We start from the raw sequence: 24505 nt of genomic DNA, 5'->3' as shown, positions 1-24505 counted from the left end.
AAGTAGATTATAAAAGCATAATTTAATTGATATTACTGTGGCTGCACATAGGCATGAAACATCCTCAGAAAGCACAGATTGGTTAGCATGAAAGACACAGTGTTATAATTTAGACCTCTGTGTTGCACAAGCAACACAGGTCAAAATGTCTGCTGTGAGTTTAGTTTGGATGTTACAAGGTGCACAGTTGTTCTGAATGAAGTATAATCTCTGTGTCTGGCTTCAAGGCTTAATGAGGTTGTGACTTGACGTGCACTTCAATTAAGTGCAGAAGGGCTTAAGCCTCACTGACTGCAAAAAGAGTGAATTTTAAAACAGGAGTTTCTCAGCCCTCTTGTCAGCCCATCTGCATATCAAGTGACCCCTGAAGACGTCCTAAACAAAAGGCTGAGAAATACTGATGTAAGTGTTCTGATGGGAACCTTTGGAGCCTTCCACGTGGATTATAAGGCAAAAACACTCCAGTCTTCAGAACATGAGAAAGGGTGGTGCCATTCATCTGATCAGCAGAAAATGTACATTTTAGAATATTGTTCTTTTCCATTTTCCACATTTAAGTTGTTGAGAAGGTAGTCTAAATTAGTTAGTCTATTTGTTACATATGCATACAAGTATGAATACTGAAATGTTGTTGTGTCAAACTTCCAGGCAGTGCACAATACAAGTACAAGAAATAATAAAAGCTTGGTTAATATTTACAAAACCTATACCTGTATCTGTGAATGGAAGCACCACCAATAAAACAATTTTTAAAAAAACTAGTGATGAAGAGCAAAAGTGTAAAGATGGTTGTAAAGTGAACAGTAGATAAGCTGACAACAGAATTTAAATAGCAATTGTGCAAAATATAGAACTGATTAGAGCAAAATGGTAGAAGAGTAAACATGGTTATAAAGTGAACAGTGAAGGTAAGGAGGCAACAGTATTTAAATGGCAGTAGTGCAAAATGTGCATAGTATAGTGTGGCGTCTGGTTTTAATAACTATGTATTATTATTATTATTATTATTATTATTATTATTTATTTTTTAAATTATTATTATTTTATTTATAGAGCACTTTTTAAAATTCAAGTTGCAAAGTGCTTCACATAGGCAGCAAAATAAAACAGACGAGTCAAAAAAAGGTTTTAAAACAACAGGTAAAAGAAACACTTTTGTGTATTAAAACCAATTCAGTGTAGGAAAAGGCAAGAATAGAAAAAAAAACAACTCAAGTAAAATAAGGAAAAGCTCTAAGATAAAAGTGTGTTTTCAGAGAGTTTGACATAAGAGACACAAATAATAACTGCTAAAAGGACATTTTTCGGCCACACAGTCATTTTCACACTTCTCCTGCGTTCATATACTGCTGTAAAAAATTCCGATAGTCCTGAAGGCAGCACGGATGATGCTGCCTTGGATCCATGTTACCTTGCTAGCAGGTTGCAAGCTAACTGAAGACAGGCTGGGCTACTCGGGGATGTCCCACCCTTTCTAATCCAACCTGAGGACTCTGTGGCTTTTACCGGCTCTACACAAGGCAGGACAACACTTCCAAACTGTAGCGAGATGACGACACGGTCGGAGAGGGAAAAAGCCCAGAAACTGAATGAGCAGCATCAGGCCATTCTGTCTAAACTGCTGAGAGAGGACGACAACAAGTACTGTGCTGACTGTGAGGCAAAAGGTGAGCTCTGTCGTGAACCTGCGTGTGAGAAACCTGAGTGTGAAATGATAACATGATGTGTGAACCCGGCTTGCCAAAGACAGCAGCATAGAGACGTTATTCTGAAGGGAGTTACTCATGTGTGGCTGTGCTTCCATCTTTTTAGCTTAGTTTGCTAATACCTAACGTTAAATGTCTGACGTGAATTCAGCTATTCTTTTCATTCAGTATCTATACGTTGTGCAATGCAAACGTGCTAAGTTGTGGCTTGTACAGTCACAATTAATTTAAAATGAATCATATTGAGCGACATTTGTCCAAGTAACCACAAAATACACACAACTTCCGCTTAGCACTTTCAAAGTAAAACTATCATCGAGCGCTTGTATTGTAACATGGTGGTGATGATGATGGTGGTGGTGATAATGATGATGATGGCGATGGTGGTGATGATGATTGCGGTGATGGTGGTGGTGGTGGTGGTGATGATGATGATGATGGCGATGGTGGTGGTGATGATGGTGGTGATGATGAAGGTGATGATGTGGTGGTGGTGATGATGATGTGGTAGTTATGGTGGTAATAATGATAATAATACATATAATAATGAAAATAAATAAATTTTAAGGCCACAATAAGCAACAGGCAATTAAGTGTATATAAATGATATAAAGAGATCACAGTATGTGAATAATTGTGATGTATCAGTGTAACAGTGTTGATGATGTGGTGATGCAATTAACACTGTAATGTGATGATTCATGTCTGGTGTCTTTATATATCCTTGACAAATTAAATGCTGATCAGCATTAGGATTTATATGTAACATTTAATGTTTGATTGACTGTTTGATTATTCTGTGTATGGCATTTAAGGCATATTTGTCTTGCTCACTGTGTATGAAACTTTGTGCTTTTAGAACTTTTAAAAGGAATTAATTCCAGTTTCGTTTTTAGGAATACTGAGACGCTTTAACTTTGAAATCAGGTGGCCTCTAACTCCGGTTTTGTATTGTACAACTGTGAACAGCTTGACGCAGATTTTGCTCGACAGTATCGATGTCATGTCCTTGACTGGTTTATTTATGAGCGGAAAACGTGCGTGTCCTGTGTGGGCAATGTTAAATTAGAGGTGTAGGTTGCATTCTGGATGTAGAGAAACATCAGATACTGGAGGTTTGATGCAGCCAGAAGCCTGCAGCCAACACCTCACCTCTGACCAAACACACCCACCAAATCCCATTCAAAAATCAGGACGTTTAATCCTCCCTTACACACAATCAAAGATATCGTTTGTTCGAAGAGTTTTTATAAATCCTTAGAAACCACTCTTAAATTCGGCATTGATCCAATATATCAAACAGCAATGTAGACCAATTAAACGTAAACTTTTTGCTTTTTGCTTTATGTTTCATCCACCAGAATTCCCAGCGGTATCAACTTAAAAACGCTATATTAATGTAAAATGTTTTGCACAACTGATCCAGCAAAAATGTCACGTAACTCTTACCTAAGCGTCTCAACTGATGTGTATGTTTGCCTGTGAGAATGGAAGCATAAAATCCCACTTTTGAGTGGAGTTTGAACGGCTCGTATCGGGGCTACCTATGACTGAGATTAAATGCCTTTGACGTCATCACCATGCCTGATAGCTGTAATCTGTAGTACTAGACCTCCCTCACTCCCTGTCACTTTTTAGTGTTAATGCTCTTTGTTTTTTCCATTCCATCTAAATCTGAACTGTTTCAATACCTCTTTTTTTGACACTCATCCCTGATCTAGATATTCATGATCCTAGCTTGATGTTAGCTCTCAGCAGGCATACAGTGAAAGATAAACCCCTATTTCCCATTTTTGTGTTTGTAGAATCAGCCACCCATTCAGGCCAAAATACATCTTGTAGTACTAATACTATATTTGTAATAACTGGGTGTAATATACTAGTTCTCTTAGTTGAATTTACACTACACACATTACACACTGTCAACCTCTGTTGCTGGTGATTAGGTTGACATGGGACACCATCAAGCTTTTCTGTCAATATGAATATCTTATTTGAAATGATCATTTCTTAATGAAAGCATCCTTGTGGGTGCTTTAGATAATGACTGTGTTCGCTGTTCTGCATTGTTAAATTTCAGGTATTTGGTTTGCACAGGAACTAAGGTCTTAATGTGAATGAATTTACAGCATTTGTAAAGCACTGTTTCTGTAAATCCACCATTTGTGTGTGTGTGTGTGTGTGTGTGTGTGTGTGTGTGTGTGTTAGTGGGATGTCATTGCTTAATGTAGTTAATTACTGATTACTTATTTCAGTTTGCATAGGCCTATTATAAGATAACTTGAGTGCTTGGAAGTGTTTATTATACTGTTAATAAATCTGAAATATATAGCGAGATACATTGAATTGAGCTTCATTTTAATCAGAGGATACACAACAAAATAATGATTATTAGTAAATTTGTTCCAGTATTCTGCCCAGTCCTGCTAATGGAATCACAGAGTCAGTGAAAGTACTGTGAAACAGGCGTGTGTGTGTGTGTGTGTACTGGATGTGAGAATGAGTATGTATAAAGAAGCAGAAGCTGCTGCCTGCTTGTTTGCTCTGGGTCTTCAGTCCTACGTTTCCTCTCTGTCCTCTGCTGGTTTTTGGTTTCTGAGCATAACCTCACCGGCTTTAACACATTTTACAGTGCCTACACCACCATGCAGGTGGTTGTGCTAATCTTCCATTTAAGCCAGTGCATCAGACAGATGTGTGAGACTTACACTTAACCGTGGTAATTTTTAAGTCAGAAAGAAATTCACAGTGTCGTCCTTTAGGGCACAACATCCCAAAATATTGATTTGGGATGAAAGTACCCATAAAGATAGTTTTTCTCCAGCTACTCAGATGTGAGGGTTTGTTGATTTTCTCAGTTTTATATCATTGTAAACTGAACATCTTTGAGTTGTGGACAGATGTTTGGACAAAACAAGTCATTTCAGGACATCATATTGAACTGAAGACATTTTAGAGAGTAAATAATCAATCAATCAATCAATCAATCAATCATCAAAACATTGTTAGTTGCAGCCCTAAGTTGGACACATATATAAATAATAAAGTGTATTGAATCATATAAATGTAACAGAAATCACAGTATTTCCCATCTGGCATCTTTTCTGATCCTCTCAGGAATGTGATCATGTTGTGTTCAGTGTTGTTATTTAATGTCACTGTGGTTCAAATGAACTGATCTCCAGCAACACACAGTCCAGTGTTCAGTCAGAGCTGTCAACAGACCACTTCATTCATAACCACTTCACCATGTCATCATCTGGGTAACCTGCGTCCCAGTCACTGACAGCAGCCTGCTACTAGGCTGCTACTGGGAACAATGGTTATTGGTCAGTGCTCCAGTAAATTAGTGAAGCAGGAAAATATGACCAGTTGATGTCATAGTAGTCATCAGATAGGGCGATGAAAAGCAACTGCTGTATGTATGATGACTTGGTTTGAACTTTGGTAGGGACATTCTTACCAGACAGCCAAATAATTGTGTTCTTGCTCTTTATCACTCTTGCCTCTGTTATAGGCTCTATTTCCTCTATTTTTACATTTTATTTTGTTGATAGACTACTTGACTATACATCTGAGACCAAAATGAATATTTAAAAATAACATATAGACTGTCACAATAAATACATATATCTTACAATAAGATATATGTATGGAACCCTGTAGGTAATGTGCTGCTCTGTAACTCACTGCTGGAAGGTTTTCAAACCTCACCTGAGATTCTTCATCTTCTTTCAACTGTTACTGACACTTTGCTTCTTCTTTAAAAAGGACCAGATGTCTTCATTTGATTTTGGGAGGAATTTTCACCAACAGTAATAAAGGTGTTTAATTAACAGCAGGTCTAACACCTGAAATTAAATATAATATCACATGATCTTAGTTTTGTTCAGTGTTTTCAATTCTGTTACATTTGAAGGGTTTAAACTATAAATATTAACCGCTTCAGATTCTCCACCTCACTGACTCCACTACTGCTGCTGCTGGTCAACCATATGTTCAGCTTGAAGTTGAGGGTTGCCAGATCAGCAGGTCAAATATCCTCCATATCCTGCTCTGTCACTCTTTATCATAATAGCACACTTTTTTGCAGAAGACAAACAAACCTGGCAACCCTGCAGAGGTCTTACTGTTAACATTACGTGGAGTTAAAGTGGCTAGATTGTTTTAAATTGGTAAAAACATTGGTAGACAATCCAGCAAAACCTTGATATTAGGATGGACATGTCCCTACCATCCATTCCCAGATCTACACTCATGACTGCTGACTTCATACAATCATAGCATCAGATGTGTTTTAACGATTAGCAGCAGGAAAACAATTAAACTCTGTTTTCTTCTTTAAAGTTTATGTTCTTGCTCACATGCATTTTGCTCACATGCAACTATGATAAAATAAGATGACCTAGTTAACACAATCATGAGTCACTGTAGATAAACAGACAACTAGCGCACAGTAAGTAGGCCAATGTTAGCAGCATCTTTTCACTAATAAATCAAATGCAGAATGATGACGCACATAATTAAAAACTATTTTGCCAAATGATATCCCAACATTTCTGATGTCTGACAAATGTATATTATCTGATGGTATATAATATATAAAACTGCCATCAATTGTCTCTGAGTCTCTGAAATTAAAATGAAATTTTTGTCTTTTGTAACTTATGCTTCAGATCTCACAGAAGTTGTTCTGAGACAGACACAACTTGTTTTTTGATTCAGTGACACACAGCTACAGCTGGGAGACACACTGTGACCTGATGAATGTAGAAGTAATAGACTTTTATTGTTCAAAATGTATTTTTAATGAGATCAAGTCAAATCTCAAGTGCCCATCTCTCCTGCACAAGTACATATTTTATCCCACAAAGACACAATATGTTCTTATTCAGACTCTATTATATTATATCAATTGATTAAGTAAACATCTGTTTTAGTGAACGGCAGTAAGATCTGATCTTCTGATTGGTGTTTTCTCCATCAGTGAGTGAAACTGCTGCCTAAGGCTTGTTTACTTACGTTAGTCATAAAGCAGCATCATGCAGTCTTGCCCTATGACTCATATTTGCTTTGTGGCAGCTATTTATATCCAAACAATAAGGATCTCACTGTAAGGAAATGACTGTCTGAAAAGTTTGGGAATCTTTCACCAAATGTGTCCAACATGGCCCTTATCAAATGTCAGTGGCTGTCAGCTTTGATCTGTTTTTGTGCTTCCTTATTCCCTCACAAATATGAATGTATTTAATGAAAAACACTTCATAATGGGAAGGAAAATGATGAAGAGACTGCTGCCATCCAGAGAAAAAAAGTCTCAAAAGTGATGCAACGACTGTGAAGGAACTATTGGATCTATCAATGGGGTTTAATGTATATATCTTCTGTTTATTTTCAGTTAATCATTCCCTAAATCACCCTCAAAATACAATCAAATAAAATAAAACAACCAAAACAAAAGACACACTGCTTGTTAACAGTCCTTCAGGTCTGTTGTAGTTGTCTTTGCTGGTTGCTCGGCACCTGGAGAGGGTGTTTCCTGACTTTGGCCTCCTTTTTCCCGGTAAATAAACATTGTCCGTAAGATTTTGTTCAACCTACTTTCTTAAAGTAACAAAACTGTCCCTGAATCTCGGGTGGAGAAAGGTGGCTGTGTTCAGTATCAGCTGCAGGTGCCTGTCCTCATATCTTTGTCTGGGACCTCCGCCGATATTTTCTTTACGTTGACATTTTAGGTTGCTGTCACTTTCCTCAGCTGTCAAAGCAGCTAGACAGCGCTCCAGACACACAGTCCATATACAGACCCTTGTTAATGGCTAGGTGCAGGTTGTCCCCAAAGCCAGGGGACCCATGTGAAGTCCTGCTGAAATGCTTTCTGCATACGTGTTATCAGTGGTGATACCAGCCATATTTGACATCTTCCATGTTTCATGTACCATCTCCTCCAAAGTCTCCCTCAAGCTGTCCCCAGTGTGTTCAGCTCAATACAAGCCAAACAGCAGCTCTGCGAGTCCCAGGGTTCTGATATAAATTGCGGAGTTACTGCCGTGAATGTGGATGTGGCTCTGCTGCTCCATAGGTCAGCGGTGCATGAAAAGATTCTCCATGATAATATCTTTTGTTTCATTGTATAGGGCAGGCACTTCAGTGTGCATGAAATAATTCTGTGAAGAAAGGGCAAAGCTGTTATTTAACTGTTCAAGAACTTGTCTGAACCCAGGTTTCTCCACAGTATACACACTGATCCATGCATACGTACTCTGCCTCAGCTCTGTTCAGTTTGTGTGAACGTGTTGTTCTCACTGCAGGTTGATTCAACTCAGCTTCTCTCTGCTACTATAAGAGAAATATCACACTCTTCCTTTAGATCAGGCCTTTAAAACTAACTAAACTATCTAATTAAGTAATCTTATAAATGAAGTAAAGTCTGTCTGCTAAGAACAACAACATCTAAGTATTTTGCTATCAAGTGAAACTCAGCTGTCTGAGATTCCTCAGGCTCTGAGGGGATTAGTTTAGCTTTCAGAATTACAAACGGCTGTTGGGCCAACAACAGGTCAACAACAGTTTACTGGGACATATTGGTTAATGCTTGAGTGATATTGAAATGGAAGCTTTCACCAACCTCTCGAAATTCTTTATAGAGGTCAGCGTGTCAGTCCTTCAGATGCTTTGCTAAATTTGTTGTGTTAGCATCTTTCATTGGCTTTGCTCTGCAGCATCACTTGCATATGGGATTGATTGTATAATAAATATAATACAACTACCGAAGCCAATGAGATGAGTGTGTGAGAGGAGGCGGGGCTATGCGGGCACTGCAGCGGTGTGTATGTCAAATCACTGTCAGAGAGGAGAGAGAAAGTGCAACTGGTACCAGTGGATAGTGCAGAAAATGAGTATTGAAACTGTTCCAAATATTAAGAATCAATATGTATCAAAAAATTGATGATTAAATTGATTATAGTATCCAAAGTAGTCACAATTAGCCCTACCTCTAACAGCTGCAACATTAAAGTGATGCTTACACATTCATTCATCAGTAATTATAGTCCAGTAATATAATATTTATTATACAAAAGTGGACCATTCCACACAATGAATGCTTTTACTTTAAGTACTTTCAGTATATTTTAATGCTAATACTTATGTATGTACTTTCATTTAAGTAAAATTTTACTTCTACTGAAGTAAAAGTCCTCCACTCAAAAATGTGTTTTGCTTATTGTTACTTGAGTTTGATGTGCAGAAGGATGTACAGTATGTGTAGAGTGATATATGTGACACTAGAAGGCTGTTTTCATATTCGTCTGCTGAAAGGAAGGAAAGTTTCTTTGTGCTCATTTAGAATGTACCTAGGAGCAGGAATTGTGACATCACAACCAGTTTGGAACCAATCGTGTTCCAGTATCTAACTTACATAAGTCTGATGTGGAAACTTTAAGCCTCCAGTACACATACAGTATATTTGGAAGGAGAGGCTGTTGGCGTGTGGATTGGTGAGTGGTAAGCTTTTCACCTCAGAAGCTCAACAACAACCAGCTCCATCAGTTCATGATTCTTCTCATGAAACAAGATAAGTTTGTAATAATATGCTTGGTAATTGTACCATGTAAACCATAGATAACATAACAACAATTTAAATTAATCACCGTTGCAACAGTGGTCAGAAAAATATCAATTTCAGAACTTAAATTCTAAAATCTTCAGTCTCTGAGCTTGAACATGATCATCTCCACTGGATGCAGTTCACTGCAAACACAGCGGAGACAGTGTATTAGCTTTTATTGATTTTTTTTTTTTTTTTTTTTTTTCAAAACAAGCAACCACTCCATGGTTGATTGACCACTCAGAGCACAGAGCTCCGGTTTGATTGATCAGTTTGTTTTAGGGTTTGCCCCGAGAGATACCAGAGATACTCCGTCCTCCACGCTCTCCGCTGCAGTCGGCATGTCTGGGTGTGGCGGCCCGGCTATGACCACTGCTGCAGTGTGGTGACTCACCTTAGCCTCTCAGCTGTAATACCACCCTCACTCCTGCCTCCTGTCTACCTCTCCTATCTACACACATTGCCCTACCTTTGCTATGTGTGTGTGTGTGTGAGAGAGAGAGATAGAGTCCTTATTGATTTCAATCCCATTTTCCTGCCTTCTTCTGGCATCTCAGTCCATCCACCACTTAGAATCCAGGCTATAATTTTCACCTTTGGTTTTGACACCTATCACCACGGTCACTCAGATGCTACACCAAGCACACACACATACATACACAGTGGCAGAGCTGTGATTTGTGGGTGGGGGGGTTGCTCTGAGCTGGCACATGCTCTCCTCTTTGCTGGCACAGCAGATCTTGGCGAGTACCTGCAGGACACTCAGTGCTTTGACGACCTGTCCTTGGTACCTCTATGCTGTCGTGCCCATAAAATACTGGCACAGGCACACACACTCACACTTATTTGGGCCCACACACCTGCAATTGTACACCTTTCAAAGCTGTGAAGGACAGGTTAGATTTACAGTGTCGTCACATTACTCATACTGCATACAGTGTTCAAACGGTCAAGTGGATTGTAAGCAAGCTAGGTGTGGTTTTGTTGTCTATGTTGAAGTATTTATAGTGTCTGGACGAGGGCAGATTTCCATCAGTTAGTGGAAGGAGACTTCCAAGAATTGATGTGTTGTTATTGTTTGAGTGAATGTCAGCTGTGAATCATACTGATATAAAGACATGTACTTCAGCGTTCTCACTCAACAGCTAACGGCCATGAAACCGCAACAATGACATCGTCTCTGGCTGTAGAGGACGGATTCTGAACATATGAATCTAAAACCACTTTTAAGTCTCATTCCACTCAAAAAGTTTTTCTTCTTCTTGTTACTACTCTTGGATGTTTGCAGAATGATGTACGTGCAGAGTTTGTTTTCACATTCAATCTGCTGACGGTAGAAAAGTTTCTCTGAGCTCACCTTAAATCTCAGTTTAAGACGAGTGTGTTTTGTGACATCATGACTAGTTGGGAGCCAATCACTGTCCAGTATTTATGGAAACTTGAAGCCTCCAGTGCACAAACGCGGACTTTACAATGACGTAGGAGCAACAAGTCCTCCAAATTAAACATCCAAATACGTTGTTTGACCATGTGACTCCACAATGACACATAGGTTTTCTAATCTAGCACCCTTATCAGAGTCAGCAGTAATCAGCAGGACAACATCATTTGTCTTTGCTTTCTAAAACAAAAAATAATAATGTGCATGATGGTGAAGGTCTGGTTAGGTTTAGCCATCATTTTAACTCAAACCATGAGTTAAAATGATGGCTTTGTTAAGGTTAGAGAAACATGCTGTGGGTTAAAGTTACTGCTTCCTTAAGGGTTCCTAAAACATGGAAACACTGTGTCATCGTCCCTGTAGAAAAATGTCATGAACGAGCTTAGACCAGTTGTTCTCACCTCCTTGGTGATGAAAAGCTTTGAGAAACTGGTCAAACAAGAGATACTCAGGCAAGTGGAAGTGTAAGTTCTTGACAAAGATGTGTGATCCTCCACCGGCTCTCCTCAGGGACGTGTCCTGTCTCCTGTTCTTTTTATCTTGTACACAAACTACGGCAGAAGCACTCATGATCACGTCTCTTAAACGATTAAAAGTCTGCACATGGACCGGTTGTTGATGATTTTGTGACTCGGGTGTTACAACTTCTGAATCAGAATAAATGTATCAAAAAGCAAAGACATAATCATTAATTTCAGAAGAACACAGCCCAGTGTTACTTACACAAGCATTCAGGATGCAGACATTGATATTATTCCTGAGCATCATCGATAACAAGCTTTGTTTCGAGTTGAATACTGATGCCGTCTGTAAAAAGGTTCAACAACGTTTGTTCTTTCTAAGGAAGAGGATTTCTTCTCAGGTGTGCAGTGCTCTTATGACTTTACTCTATCAGTGTTTTATTGAATCTCCTCTTCTTTATTGTATTGTGGTTTGGTTTGGCAGCCTCAGTCTGATAGATAAAAATAGGCTGGCTAAGCTGGTCAAGGTGGCAAGCAAGGTGACCGGGGTGCAGCAAGCTCAGCTTAAAGGTGTTTATTGTAAAGGGGTTATCAGAGAGGCTCAACTGATTCTTAACTGCCCCGATCACACTTCTTCCTTTACACCGTTGCTACAGGATGCTCAAAAAACCCCCCAAAAAACAAGACTAGCACACCTGCACTTAATCATACCAGGAACTGCTTTTTATTTGGCTTCATATTTGGCATTGGTCCTAATCTTCCACTTTATATATACAGGATGGGAGGGTTTCTATCTTCAATGATCTCAACTTGCGGTTGGAAATGTGACACTCGTGGTTAGAAACGGGAAACTCTGTCGGGTTAATGCAAACTTAATGGCTTTATGTCCTAATGTAACAGTAGTGTATGATGGCATTAAAGAGTCATGTTGACGTTCTCTTTTGTTTAGGCACATTGATAAATTGAGCAAACCTGCCAATTTACTGTGCATCTACTGTAGATTGTTTGAGTGCTGGGGAGGTTTAATTCAAATTCTAACCCTGCTCTCTGTTCATCAGTCAGACTTCTTCTATGGGTGGTGACGCAGTATTGATGAGATAAAACTAGCAGTGTTGGGTCGTTAATACTTGTATTTCTTTGGCAATTTGGTCGAAAACCCCCCAAAGATATTTAGTTTACAGTCACATAAGACAGAGAAAAGACAAACCGGAACAGAAAATGTCATTTTTGCGCAATAAGTGACCTAAACAATTAATCAGTCATGAAAACGGTTGGTTATTTTTCTGTTAATCAACAAACGGATTAACAGACTAATTATCTTAGATGTCACATCAAGAACACTAGTTTCAAACTGGCCATGGCTGAGTCCACTACACTGCCTTTTATCACCAGCAGATGGAATCCCATCCTCACTGCATCCATCCATCCATTACTTCACATTAAAATGCTTAACAGACAGGCCAAAAGACTCCAAATCCTGTGTCATCACTGTCCTGTAGCAAACAATGAAACAAACCACATGCCAGAGTTGTTATTTCACCTCCCGTGTGTGTGTGTGTGTGTGTGTGTGTGTGTGTGTATCCCTGTGTCTGCTTCACTCTTTTATTACCTCTGAAAATGTTTTTATGTAGAATCCATCTGTGGTGATTTACAGTCTGTCTGGAGCTCAACGTTCCCGCATTTGTTCAGGAACAGTCAATAAGAGCAGATGATGATTTTTTATGAGGTTTTTCTGTTGTAATAATAAAAAGGAGACGCTGCGTCGGAGAGGGAAACATTCCTCCTGGTAGAAGAAGTCTATTCACTCCTCCTCATTACTGCTGACAGTGAATCACAGTAATGGACCAGCAGGGAGCAGCACAGAGCTTTTTTATCTTCCCCTCAGCGTCCTGCCCGTCACTCTCTGAGTCTCCATTCTCCTGAAGATTTTGGCAACCTTCGGGTGATTTACTAAGAGGACATTCTATTAATTAGGAAATGGAGGCTGCTGTAACCTTTTTTTTTTAAAGGAGAATACCACTGAATTTCAGCTGAGGGATGCTTTATTTCCTCGCTTATAGCTTTTTGTTCCTCACAGCAAGAGCTATAAAGGAGAAGAATGAAATTGGTTTCATAAAACAAAACATGTTTTAAAGAAGTTATAAATATTCTATGTAGAGCTCTGGTATAGCTGAACCTTCTGTGTGTTTTATAAGAGGATATTAAGACAAGTAGTACAATCTAAAAGAAGATATAAAACCTAAAGAGCAATTAGAGTAACAATGAAAAGATGATTCATATGGAAAAAGGTGGGGAGCGTGTCTGTGACAGTAGCCAGCAGTTCAGAACAGATAGAGACCGCTGTGTTATTAGTCCCACAGGATTTGTATGAGTCAAATCTGACATGGTTTAAGTCCACAAAAGTCTGCTTCTTTCAGCCTTAGAGCTTTAAACTTTGTATCTTTATTCAGTCCCTGAAGTAGGAGCCGGCCCCGCTTCTCTCTGCCGCAGACTTTTGTTCTGGCTCATAAATATTGATCGAATAAGCTCGCAGGAATTACATCAGTAAATTCAGATGTTTCATATTTTATTTTTTCTCACTTGTTGTTTGCCGCTTCGAATTTTTCACTCAAAGTCCGTCCACGGCGTGTATTCTGCAGGATTAAAAAGGAGATCACAGATTCATCTCCACGGAAGAGAGCAACACCCCACCTGACATCTGTGGTCGCTGTCGCTAACTTACAGCCACCGTCACACGCATTTACACCACACACACACACACACACACACACACACACACACACGTCAGTTGGTGTCCTGACTGTCCTCAGGTTGACAGTTGGAGCTTTAATTTCATGCTCGGCTGACTACCCCCCCCCCCTCCTGCCCCCTCCCTCCCTGTTGGAAAGTTCCACTGTCACTCATCGAGCTCCAGGGTGTGTGTCTCTCAGCTGGGATGACTCTGTTTGTCTGACTGTGCACATGTCAGTGTGTGTGTGTGTGCATGTTTATGAAAGTGCATGCCAGTGCACAGGGGTGTGTCTCCTTGTGTCAGTGTACTTGTATGGCTTGTATATTGGGTTGTATTAGTATGTGTGCATGCATGCATGTATGCAGGCTTTGTTCTGCTTGACGTTTCAGTGTGTATGTGTGTGTGTGTGTGTGTGTGTGTGCTCTTTTTAATGGCTTTATTCATAATATGCATGAATTTACCTGCATGAAAGTGTGTGAGTGTATGAGAAGAGCTCATTTGTCTCTAATCAGGTCAGCAGTCTACAAATTAGCACTGGTGTGTTTGTATTGAGTGTGTGTGTGTGTGTGTGTGTGTGTGTGTGTGTGTAGGGACTGCAGGGCTCATGTCTTCTGAGAGAACTCAATTCAGCTGTCTATTTTTGACTTCAATGCAGAGCAAGTGTAATGATGAATTGCATAATAAACTGTTATTGAATCTCAATTATCCACATGAGACAGATTAATAGAAGCAACCTCGCTGCTTTATCCATGCACCGCTGCATTCAAAGACAAAAGGTTATTTTTATTTTTATTATTAGACAGATTATTTGAAAGTTTGAACAACCAATATATATTTTTTTGCATTTTTCTAGAGAGGCCAGACTCATATATTTCGATTGACATGGTTCTATTGCCTTTTAATATTTTAATTTTAACTCTGTCAACTGTAAATTATTGATGGATTCTGAGAAACAACAGTTAGTGATTCAGAAAAGGTTGGTAGATACAAACAACTGATTCAGTATACAGTAGATTAACGGATACAGACCAACGTGTAGATCAGGGCTCAGGTCAGACTTCTCTTTTAAACATTGCTGTTAAATTGCACCTGTCACAAAAGATCAGCATTACACCAAAGTGAATGTAATTCAAGCCTGGATAAAGATAACTTGTGTTGCTCATCCAAGCAGAAGTATTTGTCAGTTTAGACCCATCTCTTCCTCCAAACTCATCGCCCTCATTTTTCAAGCTTCACTTTTGTTACTGATGTTAATGAACAGACTAAAACCACTGAAGTTTTAATGATTGGTTAAAAACTAACTTGAACTTGTCGCATATTGGGGCTTTTGACACATTGTTGGGTTTAGATATGTCGCAGACATTAACTGGTAGTGTGGTTAAAAAATGACAAATATGAAAATTAATGACAGTGTTGTTATTATAAAAGGCCCTGCACACCCACACAGGTGATTTCTATTGTGGCTGATTAGACCTCTGCTCAGGTTGAAGTTGGGCAGAGCTTTGCTGGAAATAACATACAGATAAGGTGTAAGTTCAACAAAACTAACAGGACTGTATTTCAGACTATAAAATTACATATTTGTCTTGCAAATAAGTGTTTTTTTGAATTTTGACTGAAATATTCTTTTTTTAATGATTGGTCTAGATTTAAACCATTTAGGGGACGACATGTTCGTACCCTGTTGTGTATGTTTTTAGCTATTTCTACCTCAATTTAGAGTTTAAGTTAAATTGGCCTACTTGGCTCTTAAGAAGCATTTGTTGTGGTGCTCACCAAGGACTCTGTAGCACCATCCTTGACCCTAATACCAAAATGAAAAGTGAAAATTGACTTTTGAAATAATGTTACATGTTAGCCAATGGCCGGACAGTGACTCCATTAGAGCTGCAACAATTAATCGATTTATTGATTAGTCATTGCCAACTATTTTGATACTCAATTTATCATTTAATCATTTATTTTTTAAGAAAAAATGTACAAATTCTCTGATTCAAGCTCCTCAAATGTGAATATTTTCTGATTTATTTTGTCTTCTATGATGATAAACTGAATATCTTTGGGTTGGGGACTGTTGATGGGACAAAAGAAGACATTTGGGGACATCACCTTGGCTTTTGAGTAACAGTGATGGACATTTTTAACAATTTTTTGACATTTTATAGACCAAACAACCAATTGATTTATCGAGAAAATAATTAAAAGACTAATATTAATCAATAATGAATATAATGCACACAAGAGACCAGATTCATGTGAGAAATCAGAATAAAGCAGGAAACCTGACAGCACAAGTCCAAATGTGCAAAGCCAGTTTATATCAAGTTGGTTTTGCTGCTATGTTGTAGCGTATCGGCATATAACTGTATTTAATTGACAGTAATGTTTAAAGAAACCAGTTTAGTGGTGTATTCCTGCCACTTGGGAAGTTATTTAAATGTTCTGACCACCAAAAGGGTGACACAGGAAGAGGACAGCCTTTGTAGGACAGTAGTACACTTTAAGTTAGGTTTAAAGGACCAGTATGTAGGATTTAGTGGCATCTAGCGCTGAGGTTTCAGATTGCAACCAACTGAATACCCCTCCCCCTCTCCCCCACCTTCCAAGCGTGTAGGAGAACCTACGGCGACTGCGAAACTCTCGAAAAACGTGGAAAGCCCTCTCTAGAGCCAGTGTTTGGTTTGTCCGTACTGGGTTACATGGGTTATCCAGTAACCCAGTCTAAGTTTCTTGGTTATAGCTGTGCCTCAATTCCGGGGGCCGCATCCTTCAAAGGCTGCATTTGAAGACTGAATGCATCACAGCGGCGTGACCGAGGCTGTCCCATTTCAAAGGCTCTTTCAAATTGCAGCTGAGAAATGTAGCCTTCTTTCCCTGAATTTGGAGGATCCAATGGCCGGATCCTTCACAGCCCAACCTATCCCAAACCATTTAGATTCCCAATATGTGGTCAGTTTATCCGAATAAGGCCTGTTTGTAAATCTGCTGTGACATTTGGGGAGATGTGAGGGGCCGCTGGCCAGGTGAGACCAACAGCCCGACTCCTGCCTCGTCATCCTGGGGAGAAAAGGATCTGATGAACTGATCTGTGCAGCTCTTTGATGATTTACTGCTGGCTCTAATGTCTCCGCAGCATTTTGGTATATTATATAATTCCTTTTGGAAGATAGATGTTGGTCTCACAGATGAAATCTAATCATTTTAGTTGCCACATTAGTTTGTCTGAATATAAAGTGAAGCTTCATATTTTTACTGGACAGAACAGCGCTGCCTCTGGAGGTCTATATGTACAGATATCAGCACATCTCAATAAACATAAATGTATTAAAATGAACAGATCAGTCTATATTCAATTTTGTTTTATTTTATTAAGCTGCATAACAGTTTGGATTTTTATTATAGCAACATTACAGACTGAATATCATTTACTGCATCTCTCTGTAAATGAGGTTTGTGAGATAAAAAGTGTTAGTGGAGCTTTGAGTTGAGATTATTTTGTCACAGTACAGTCAGGTAGGTGTGTTAAAGCTGAGCTGCTGCTGTCAGCAAGAACGCTGCTGTTCCAACTGCAGAATGACCGTACTGTGTCCTCCTGTCCTCGTAAGCCAGAGCCACTTAAGATAGAGAGAGAGAGAGAGAGAGAGAGGATGAGCTTCTTCAGATCATGAAGGAAGACATGAGGTTGCAGAGAGAGGCAGAGGGGAGGAGAGAGAGAATGGAATACTCAAGAGATTAGTTGAAAAATAAAAAATATTTAATGAATGAATTAAAATTAAGTAATTGTTAAATACATTTACAGCGGTCTTTACAACTATTTACAGCATAAATGAAGTAGAAGTGGAATATCAGGGTGTCTGCAGGTCCTTAGAAAGTCTTGAATTCAGTTTTATAAATATTCAGCCTTAGAAAATGTGTTTATGCATATTTTGGTTCAGCTGAGGAGAGAGTCCCTGGTGGTGCTGCTGGACCTGGATGCTGCCACAATAATAAAAAGTTAAAAGTAAAAAGTAAAAAGTTCTGGCTCCATTTCTACTAGCTGTGTCCCGATTGTCAACTGCAACTGTCAGGGTTGCTAGGTGACAGGAGTGGCACTTAGCAACGCAAGGGTAAGGGTGGGAATCCTCCGTAGAGCAGACCGTCTCATTTAACAACCCTCTGTTCGGCCGTTGTGGTCTACGAAGGACCCACCTTTGAAGGATGCGGCCCCTGAACTGCGACAGAGAAAAATGTGATTGGCTGGTTGAAATACGCAGCACAGCTTAGCATGTAACACATATTAAAGCTTATATTTTCACAACAGAGTGCTTTTTATTTAGAGTGTAATTAGTGTGAGTCATTCACTTTTCTATATACAATCAGACACTGCTGAACTGCCCAATCGATTTTCTTAATAGAAATACTCAGAAAGCCAATGAGATTCCATTATGAAACCTACTCTTTAGAAAATTTCAGTGTACCTGAATGCTCTGCAGCGTACCAGAAATTGATTTCCAGCCACTGCAGGCATGCCGTGATGCGGGTATGCATGTATGCACACACACATGCATATATGGCTTGCTGTCAAAAGACTGAGGTTAATGGACTGTTTGCTGTACGTTGATGGGATTTTCACACATTCATGAACAAATTAAGAAGCCCAGTATGTCACTGTATGTAGATGTAGATGAGACTGTTTGATGCATTTATTTTGGGGCATCTTTTAAAAAGGGGCTATCTGAGAGCAGACCAAAGTGAAGTCCAATCCATACTGATAGATATCCAGCAGATAGAGTCCAGCTTACAATGGCTGAGCTGGTTGATTTAGGCTTAACACTCAGTCATCCCTGCTTTAATGCTCCTTTAGGCTGTCTAGCGCATTAGTGCCACTGCATTAACACACTGATGCTCTTACCCGAGACCAGCAAGCCCACTGCACCGCGTGCTCTGCCGCTGCATCCAACAGAGCCCCTTGCACCACCATTATGTCGCCTGGATCCATAAAAGTTGATCCTTTGCACTTGCTGTGTTCAAAGTTGCTTTCAATCATCAAATTGACAGATAGTAAGCCGCATGGTCTGGATGAGGACGCTGAGGGACTGTCGCCACTAGCCCATTAAAATTATCTGACTGTCATTTCCGTGCCATCTCCTATTCATCCCCATGGAGATTTGGCAGAGTGAGAGTTGTTTTGTGCCACTTTATATTTGACGGATGATGCATTTGGTTGACAGCTTTCTATTAGATGCTCTTAACCTGAAGATATTTTTAACAGATTCCACAAGTGTGCATGAGTGTGAGTGGGTTTCTGTTAGTTTTGTGGCTTAAGACTATCAGACAAGCACTTTGTTTGAAACATACTAACAGTGTCTGAACCCTTCCTTAAATGTGGTGAAAATGGGTAGAGCTGCATCTGATAATTTTTGTAATTTTCTGGAGCATGCAATCTGACAGTCAAGCCCATTTACTGACTTAAGGGGCTGGTATGCTTCAACATACATACCTGTTGGATGGTCCAACAGCTTTGTGGAAACCCCTCCTCCTGACACGCTCCAGGATTTAAATTTGGCGGGGCTGCTTACAGCAATTTCTGCAACTTTCAACAATACCAACAATCTGACATTCACACCCACTTCAGGCAGTGATTGGCCAGGTGTAGGCAGAGTTTGAACTTTTCTACTAAAGCCCCACTTCCACTCAAAAATGTGTTTTTCTTCTTGTTCCTCCAGTTGAATGTTTGAGCTTCACTGTGCAGAATGATGTATGTGCAGAGTTTGACACTAGAAGACTGTTTTCACATTCATCTGCTGAAGAAGGGAAGTTTCTCTTTGCTCATTGAAAATCTGATTTTTAGGAGTGGGCCTACAAGCATGATTGGTGACATCACAGTTAGTTTGGAACCTATCGTGGTCCAATACTCAACTTACACAAGTGTGATGTGGAACCTTGAAGCCTCCAGTGCACAAACACTGAGAAAGGACTTTGCAGTGAAATAGGAGATATCTTGTGTCCAGCAGTTAAACTTTTGAAATCAACAATATTTACATATTCAGAGATTCTTAAATTTTTAATGAGGGAGAAGGAGTAGATGTCATTTTAGGGATTTTAAAGTGGTAATTACACTTTTTTGTGGAAAAACCATATGAGACACACGTTATTGTTCTAAGCAAAGTATTTCTACGTGTCTTAGTACTTGTCTGGAGGGGATTTTAAGGTCTGTATTCATTCTTCACAAAACTACCTCTGTCATTTTTCATATGTACAAACAAGTGCAACACCAAGAATGCTTTCGAGGCGAGACTGTGTGTGCACTGTTATTTCACTTGTAACATTTATTGCTATGAGTCTGCAGAAAGGCTATGATGACCGATGTGGCCTTTCGGAACACTTTGACCTTCAGATGTGGTCAAACAACACATCGTACAAACGCAGTAGTTGGTACAGTATCTTATGCTGATGAGGTAAAGGTCACAGAGTACTTTGAAGATGTTAAATGTTGTCTCATGATACTTGTTCTATGAAGGATGCTCATGGCCTTTTTTCTTCTTCTCTACCACGACTTGTATATAACCCCATAACAACCCCATGTTTGTTGTTTCTGCAGTGTTCTCTGTCTAACAAGAAAAGATACAAAATCCAACAGATTTAGTTAGTTTCATCTCTGTGAAACTTTGTACTGCACTCAGGAAGAACAGGATTAGATCTGCAGTCGCCATGCTGCATGTAATGGATAATTTGGAAATTTTCCTGTTTTAATTTTGGTTAAAAATCTATGACCCTTGAGTTAATAGAAGCTTTTCAAACCCAGGTTGTTAAACTCAAAACGCCTTTTATTGAGCTATAAAAGCCTTTTTTCGTAATACCTTTCATTTTTGGAAATAAGGTTTTAGTGAGAGTGACATTTTATTAAAGCTATTAATCACTAAAGGAAAGTAATTGAGAACACATGCAATGAAAATGCTTGGATTTTATAAGTCTCTAGTTTAAAGACTTGATATAAAATTATATTTAAAAAGTCTGTAACAGTTTAAAAAAAACAACTTTCTGATTTGGAATGAATTAAATGCACAATATGTCATTTCTGCTGCTAGGGCTCTCTCAGTCAAAACAATAACAAAAGATGGAGTTTAATGACGTTGTGAATTAGTTTGGGGTCATGGCAGTTCTTGTCTTGCTAATGTTAAACAACCACCATCGCTGTCATTACAATCAGCTTCTCCCAGTTTCAGGGTTCATTGTTCAGGAGGTTTTTATCAGGAGGCAAATGATCCGCAGAGGTCTCCTCCTCCTCCTCCTCCTCCTCTTCCTCATGTTAAAAATCAGTGTTTCTCCAACGCTGTTTGGCAGACACAGGACGTTGGGTTGGGCTGTAAGCCAAGCTGCTGCTAACGTTTGCTCAGCTTGTTTCTCTGACAACTTCAAGATGATACAGATGTCTGATGACTAAAATCTTTCATCTGGTTAAAAGATATACTTAAAAAAGACCAAGATCCAAAAAGTTTATTGTAAAATGTGGCTTAAAACTGAATAAAAGTCCATTTAAGGTCCAGTTTGTGGTGGACAACCACAACTGATGTATTATCTTGTATGCAGATACTCTTTGGTAGACTCCATTGTGGCGAACAACCACCACTTCGATGCATGCACACAGGATGATTATCATCCTGTACGTGTATACTCTAAATGAAACGGACCGTTACCTTGATTTAAATTACAGATTTTTCTTGGTTTGAACATTGTTGGAAACAATTGGGATAATCTCAGGATAATCTTGTAAATATATACAAGAAATACAAGATATGCATACTCCTTTCCTTTTACTTCAAAATGACTGATAACTGAAGCATGCTTCTGCTCTTAGAGAGTAGAATATATTTTTTTAAACCACAAGAACTGTGATCAAATGATATCCATAAATGATACAAACTGCACTATGCTGTATTGTAAAATCCCATTAAGATGTATTGAAGGGATTTGAGATTCTACTTCCCGAGCAATTTTGATAAGCGTGTCTTCAAAACGTCTCATGATAACCTCAAGTAGAAGCGTGGCGTACACAACGGTTTTTCCAGGTGAGACAATTTCACCAAAGTAAGTAAAGGCTTTAAATGTTTGGACTTGATCTTTTTATATTGGCTTCTTGGATTTCTGTTCAATTCTGAGAGTACTGTACCTGAATGCAGCTGCTCTATAGAAATCCCTTGTCAGTCAAACAGTTTGCCTCTTAACTTGAGTTCCTGTGAATGGATCCTTGTTCTTAAGACCTACTAGTATCTCAAAGCGCTTATGCAGTGAATGTAGGATGAGATGCAGAAGCAAAACGGGATGTTAGGTATCAAAGTATTTGAAAACTGTATGTAGCTTCTGCAAGTGGCAGTTGGAGCCACCTTTTTGAATTTTTGAAGCAGATTTGTGAAGGACTGTTCTCAATTGGTGGGGACGGTATACTCTTCTCTGCAACAGAGTCGAACTGATAACACGGCAGGGTTTTTGGCATAAAATGTTCACCAGTGCAGCTTTAAAACAGAAATATCTTTCTCTCTCTCTTTCTCTTCAGGTCCTCGATGGGCGTCATGGAACCTCGGGGTGTTCATGTGCATCCGCTGTGCCGGCATCCACCGCAACCTGGGCGTCCACATCTCCAGAGTCAAGTCTGTCAATCTGGACCAATGGACCCCAGAGCAGATCCAGGTACACACACACACACACACTTTGAACACAAAACAGAATAGAAATGCAAGAGTGACAACTTGAATATTAATGTGAAGAATCCACTATAAATGATAATTCACAAGTTGTTACTGTTTCCACTAATCCTAATTACTGTAGCACTGTTTTAATTTGTAAATTTAAAGTAGTCTCTGAAGAACATCACATAAGAGAAAAGTTATAACTGTTATACTGATTATATCTGTAATTTATATCTGATTCTTATCGAGGTCTACAGGCCAATAGAATCATACATTCCTTTATCAAGCTGTTACTGGATGTTCCCATTAAGATTATTTCAAACGGTTTTAACTTTTACATTTGAAATTATATACATTGGGAAATAAATGGCAGGGTTTCTTTATCTCTGTTATGGCTGTGAAGGCCATGATGGTCAGATAGGGAACCATGATGTTGAAACTAAAAGCCAAGTCAAGTGACTCGTAGATGAAAAATCAGCATTTTGTGTTTCATGATAACTGAAACTGTCTGCTACTGTTAACAACAATTACTGATGTATAAGGCCCGCTAAAAGCTTAGGAAAACAATCATGCCAATGTAGTTATTGTGTAGTGTTAATCCCTGTATTGAAAGCTCTGTCAGTCATTTTATAGCAGGTTTCAATCTTGTGTTATTGGATCATTTTGTTTACATATAGATTACAGACTGTGCCTTTAAAACCAGTACAGTTATTCTACATGCAGCTTTAAGTTAGACCTCACCTGTTTTTCTGCCTTCTCAGAATTTGTACATCTCTATCCATGACTTGTCTCTTTTTATTCTTCACTTCTTCTTTTAATCTTGAATTAGTTGCACTTTTTTTTTCTTCCTCCATATTTCTGTCTCCTCTGTTGCGTCCTGCATGTCTGCCTTATCTCTTTCCTCTCTCCTCATCCTTTCATTCACTCTCTAGAAATATGAAAAGTCTCCGTTTTAAAATTCTGACAGTGCACAAAGCACTTCACAAACTTGTAAGGTGTTAAATTAAGCAGCTCTGGAGTCACAGAAGTCTGTGTGGATGTGTAAGCTGTGTCGTTAACAACCAAGCTAACGGGAACTATCAAGTTACGGTCCTGTAATTTGGAGCAGCAATGAACAAATTTTTGACTAATGTTAAAATAAAAAAAATAAAAAAAACCCATCTCATTCATTTCAAATGGAAAGAAAAAGTCAAAATCTGCTTTTACTTTTTTTTTTTTTAAACATAAAAACTGTCCTAGAACATCTGTGGTACCACTAACATGTTAAGTGATGACCCTACTGAGCCCTATGATGTCATTGTTTTCAAGACACGTGACCGATAGATCGCAGAACATGTGTGGAGAAGGTGAAATGCATTATGGGATGCTTTGTTGATGCCTTTTTTTTTTTCAGCGCTCTTAGCCCGTCTTAGCCTCAGGTGGTTACGAGGTTACTTAGGTTTTAGAATGTTTTTTTAGAGGGCGCCTTAGGTCATAATGGGTTAAATGAAAGGAGTGAAAACTCAGCAAAACCAGCCCTGGAATCAAAGGTTCACATTTCAGTGTTATAGAAATACTGCAACATAAATGCAGAATTGAGTATGTATTCCAGTGGACAGTAACGTACGTGCGTAGGGAAGATAGACAGCTGTAATTAGCAGGGGTGTAACTGCACATGTATTCTTCCTGAACCATCACGGTACGGGTGTTACAGTTTGGTACATGCAGACGTACGATGAATAGGCTTTGTGACCTAAACAATTTCATCTCCTCATCCCCCTGCCTCCTCTGCGATGGTCGGCTTTCACTCTGCATTTGAGTAAAGCTGTTCAGAACATAAACACATTTGATTTCTGACGTGGTCAGACAAACGCGTAAGAACCAGCTCTGAGAGAGAACAATATAGTTGAAGTAT

The 24505-nt window shown here is 39.1% G+C and overlaps 1 protein-coding gene across 7 annotated transcripts in view; it reads left to right on the top strand.

Moving 5' to 3' along the window:
* Nucleotides 1-1356: 1356 nt before the first annotated feature.
* Nucleotides 1357-24505, top strand: part of LOC137196635 (stromal membrane-associated protein 1-like) — a 113591-nt gene continuing 90442 nt past the window's right edge. For 2 of the 7 annotated variants that reach the window (XM_067609388.1, XM_067609386.1), the window contains exons 1-2: nt 1359-1667; nt 22479-22612. In XM_067609388.1, the coding sequence (XP_067465489.1) occupies nt 1550-1667; nt 22479-22612 (252 nt within the window). In that variant the 5' untranslated portion in view covers nt 1359-1549. Of the gene's footprint in view, nt 1668-22478; nt 22613-24505 lie in introns of all 7 variants that reach the window. The other 5 variants (XM_067609392.1, XM_067609387.1, XM_067609389.1 and 2 more) reach the window with 4 other exon arrangements.

Source organism: Thunnus thynnus, chromosome 14 (assembly GCF_963924715.1).
Source record: "Thunnus thynnus chromosome 14, fThuThy2.1, whole genome shotgun sequence".
NCBI classification, from domain to species: Eukaryota; Metazoa; Chordata; class Actinopteri; order Scombriformes; family Scombridae; genus Thunnus; species Thunnus thynnus.
The sequence above is the reverse complement of the archived record's forward strand: the minus strand, read 5'-3'. Positions and strand labels throughout refer to the sequence as shown.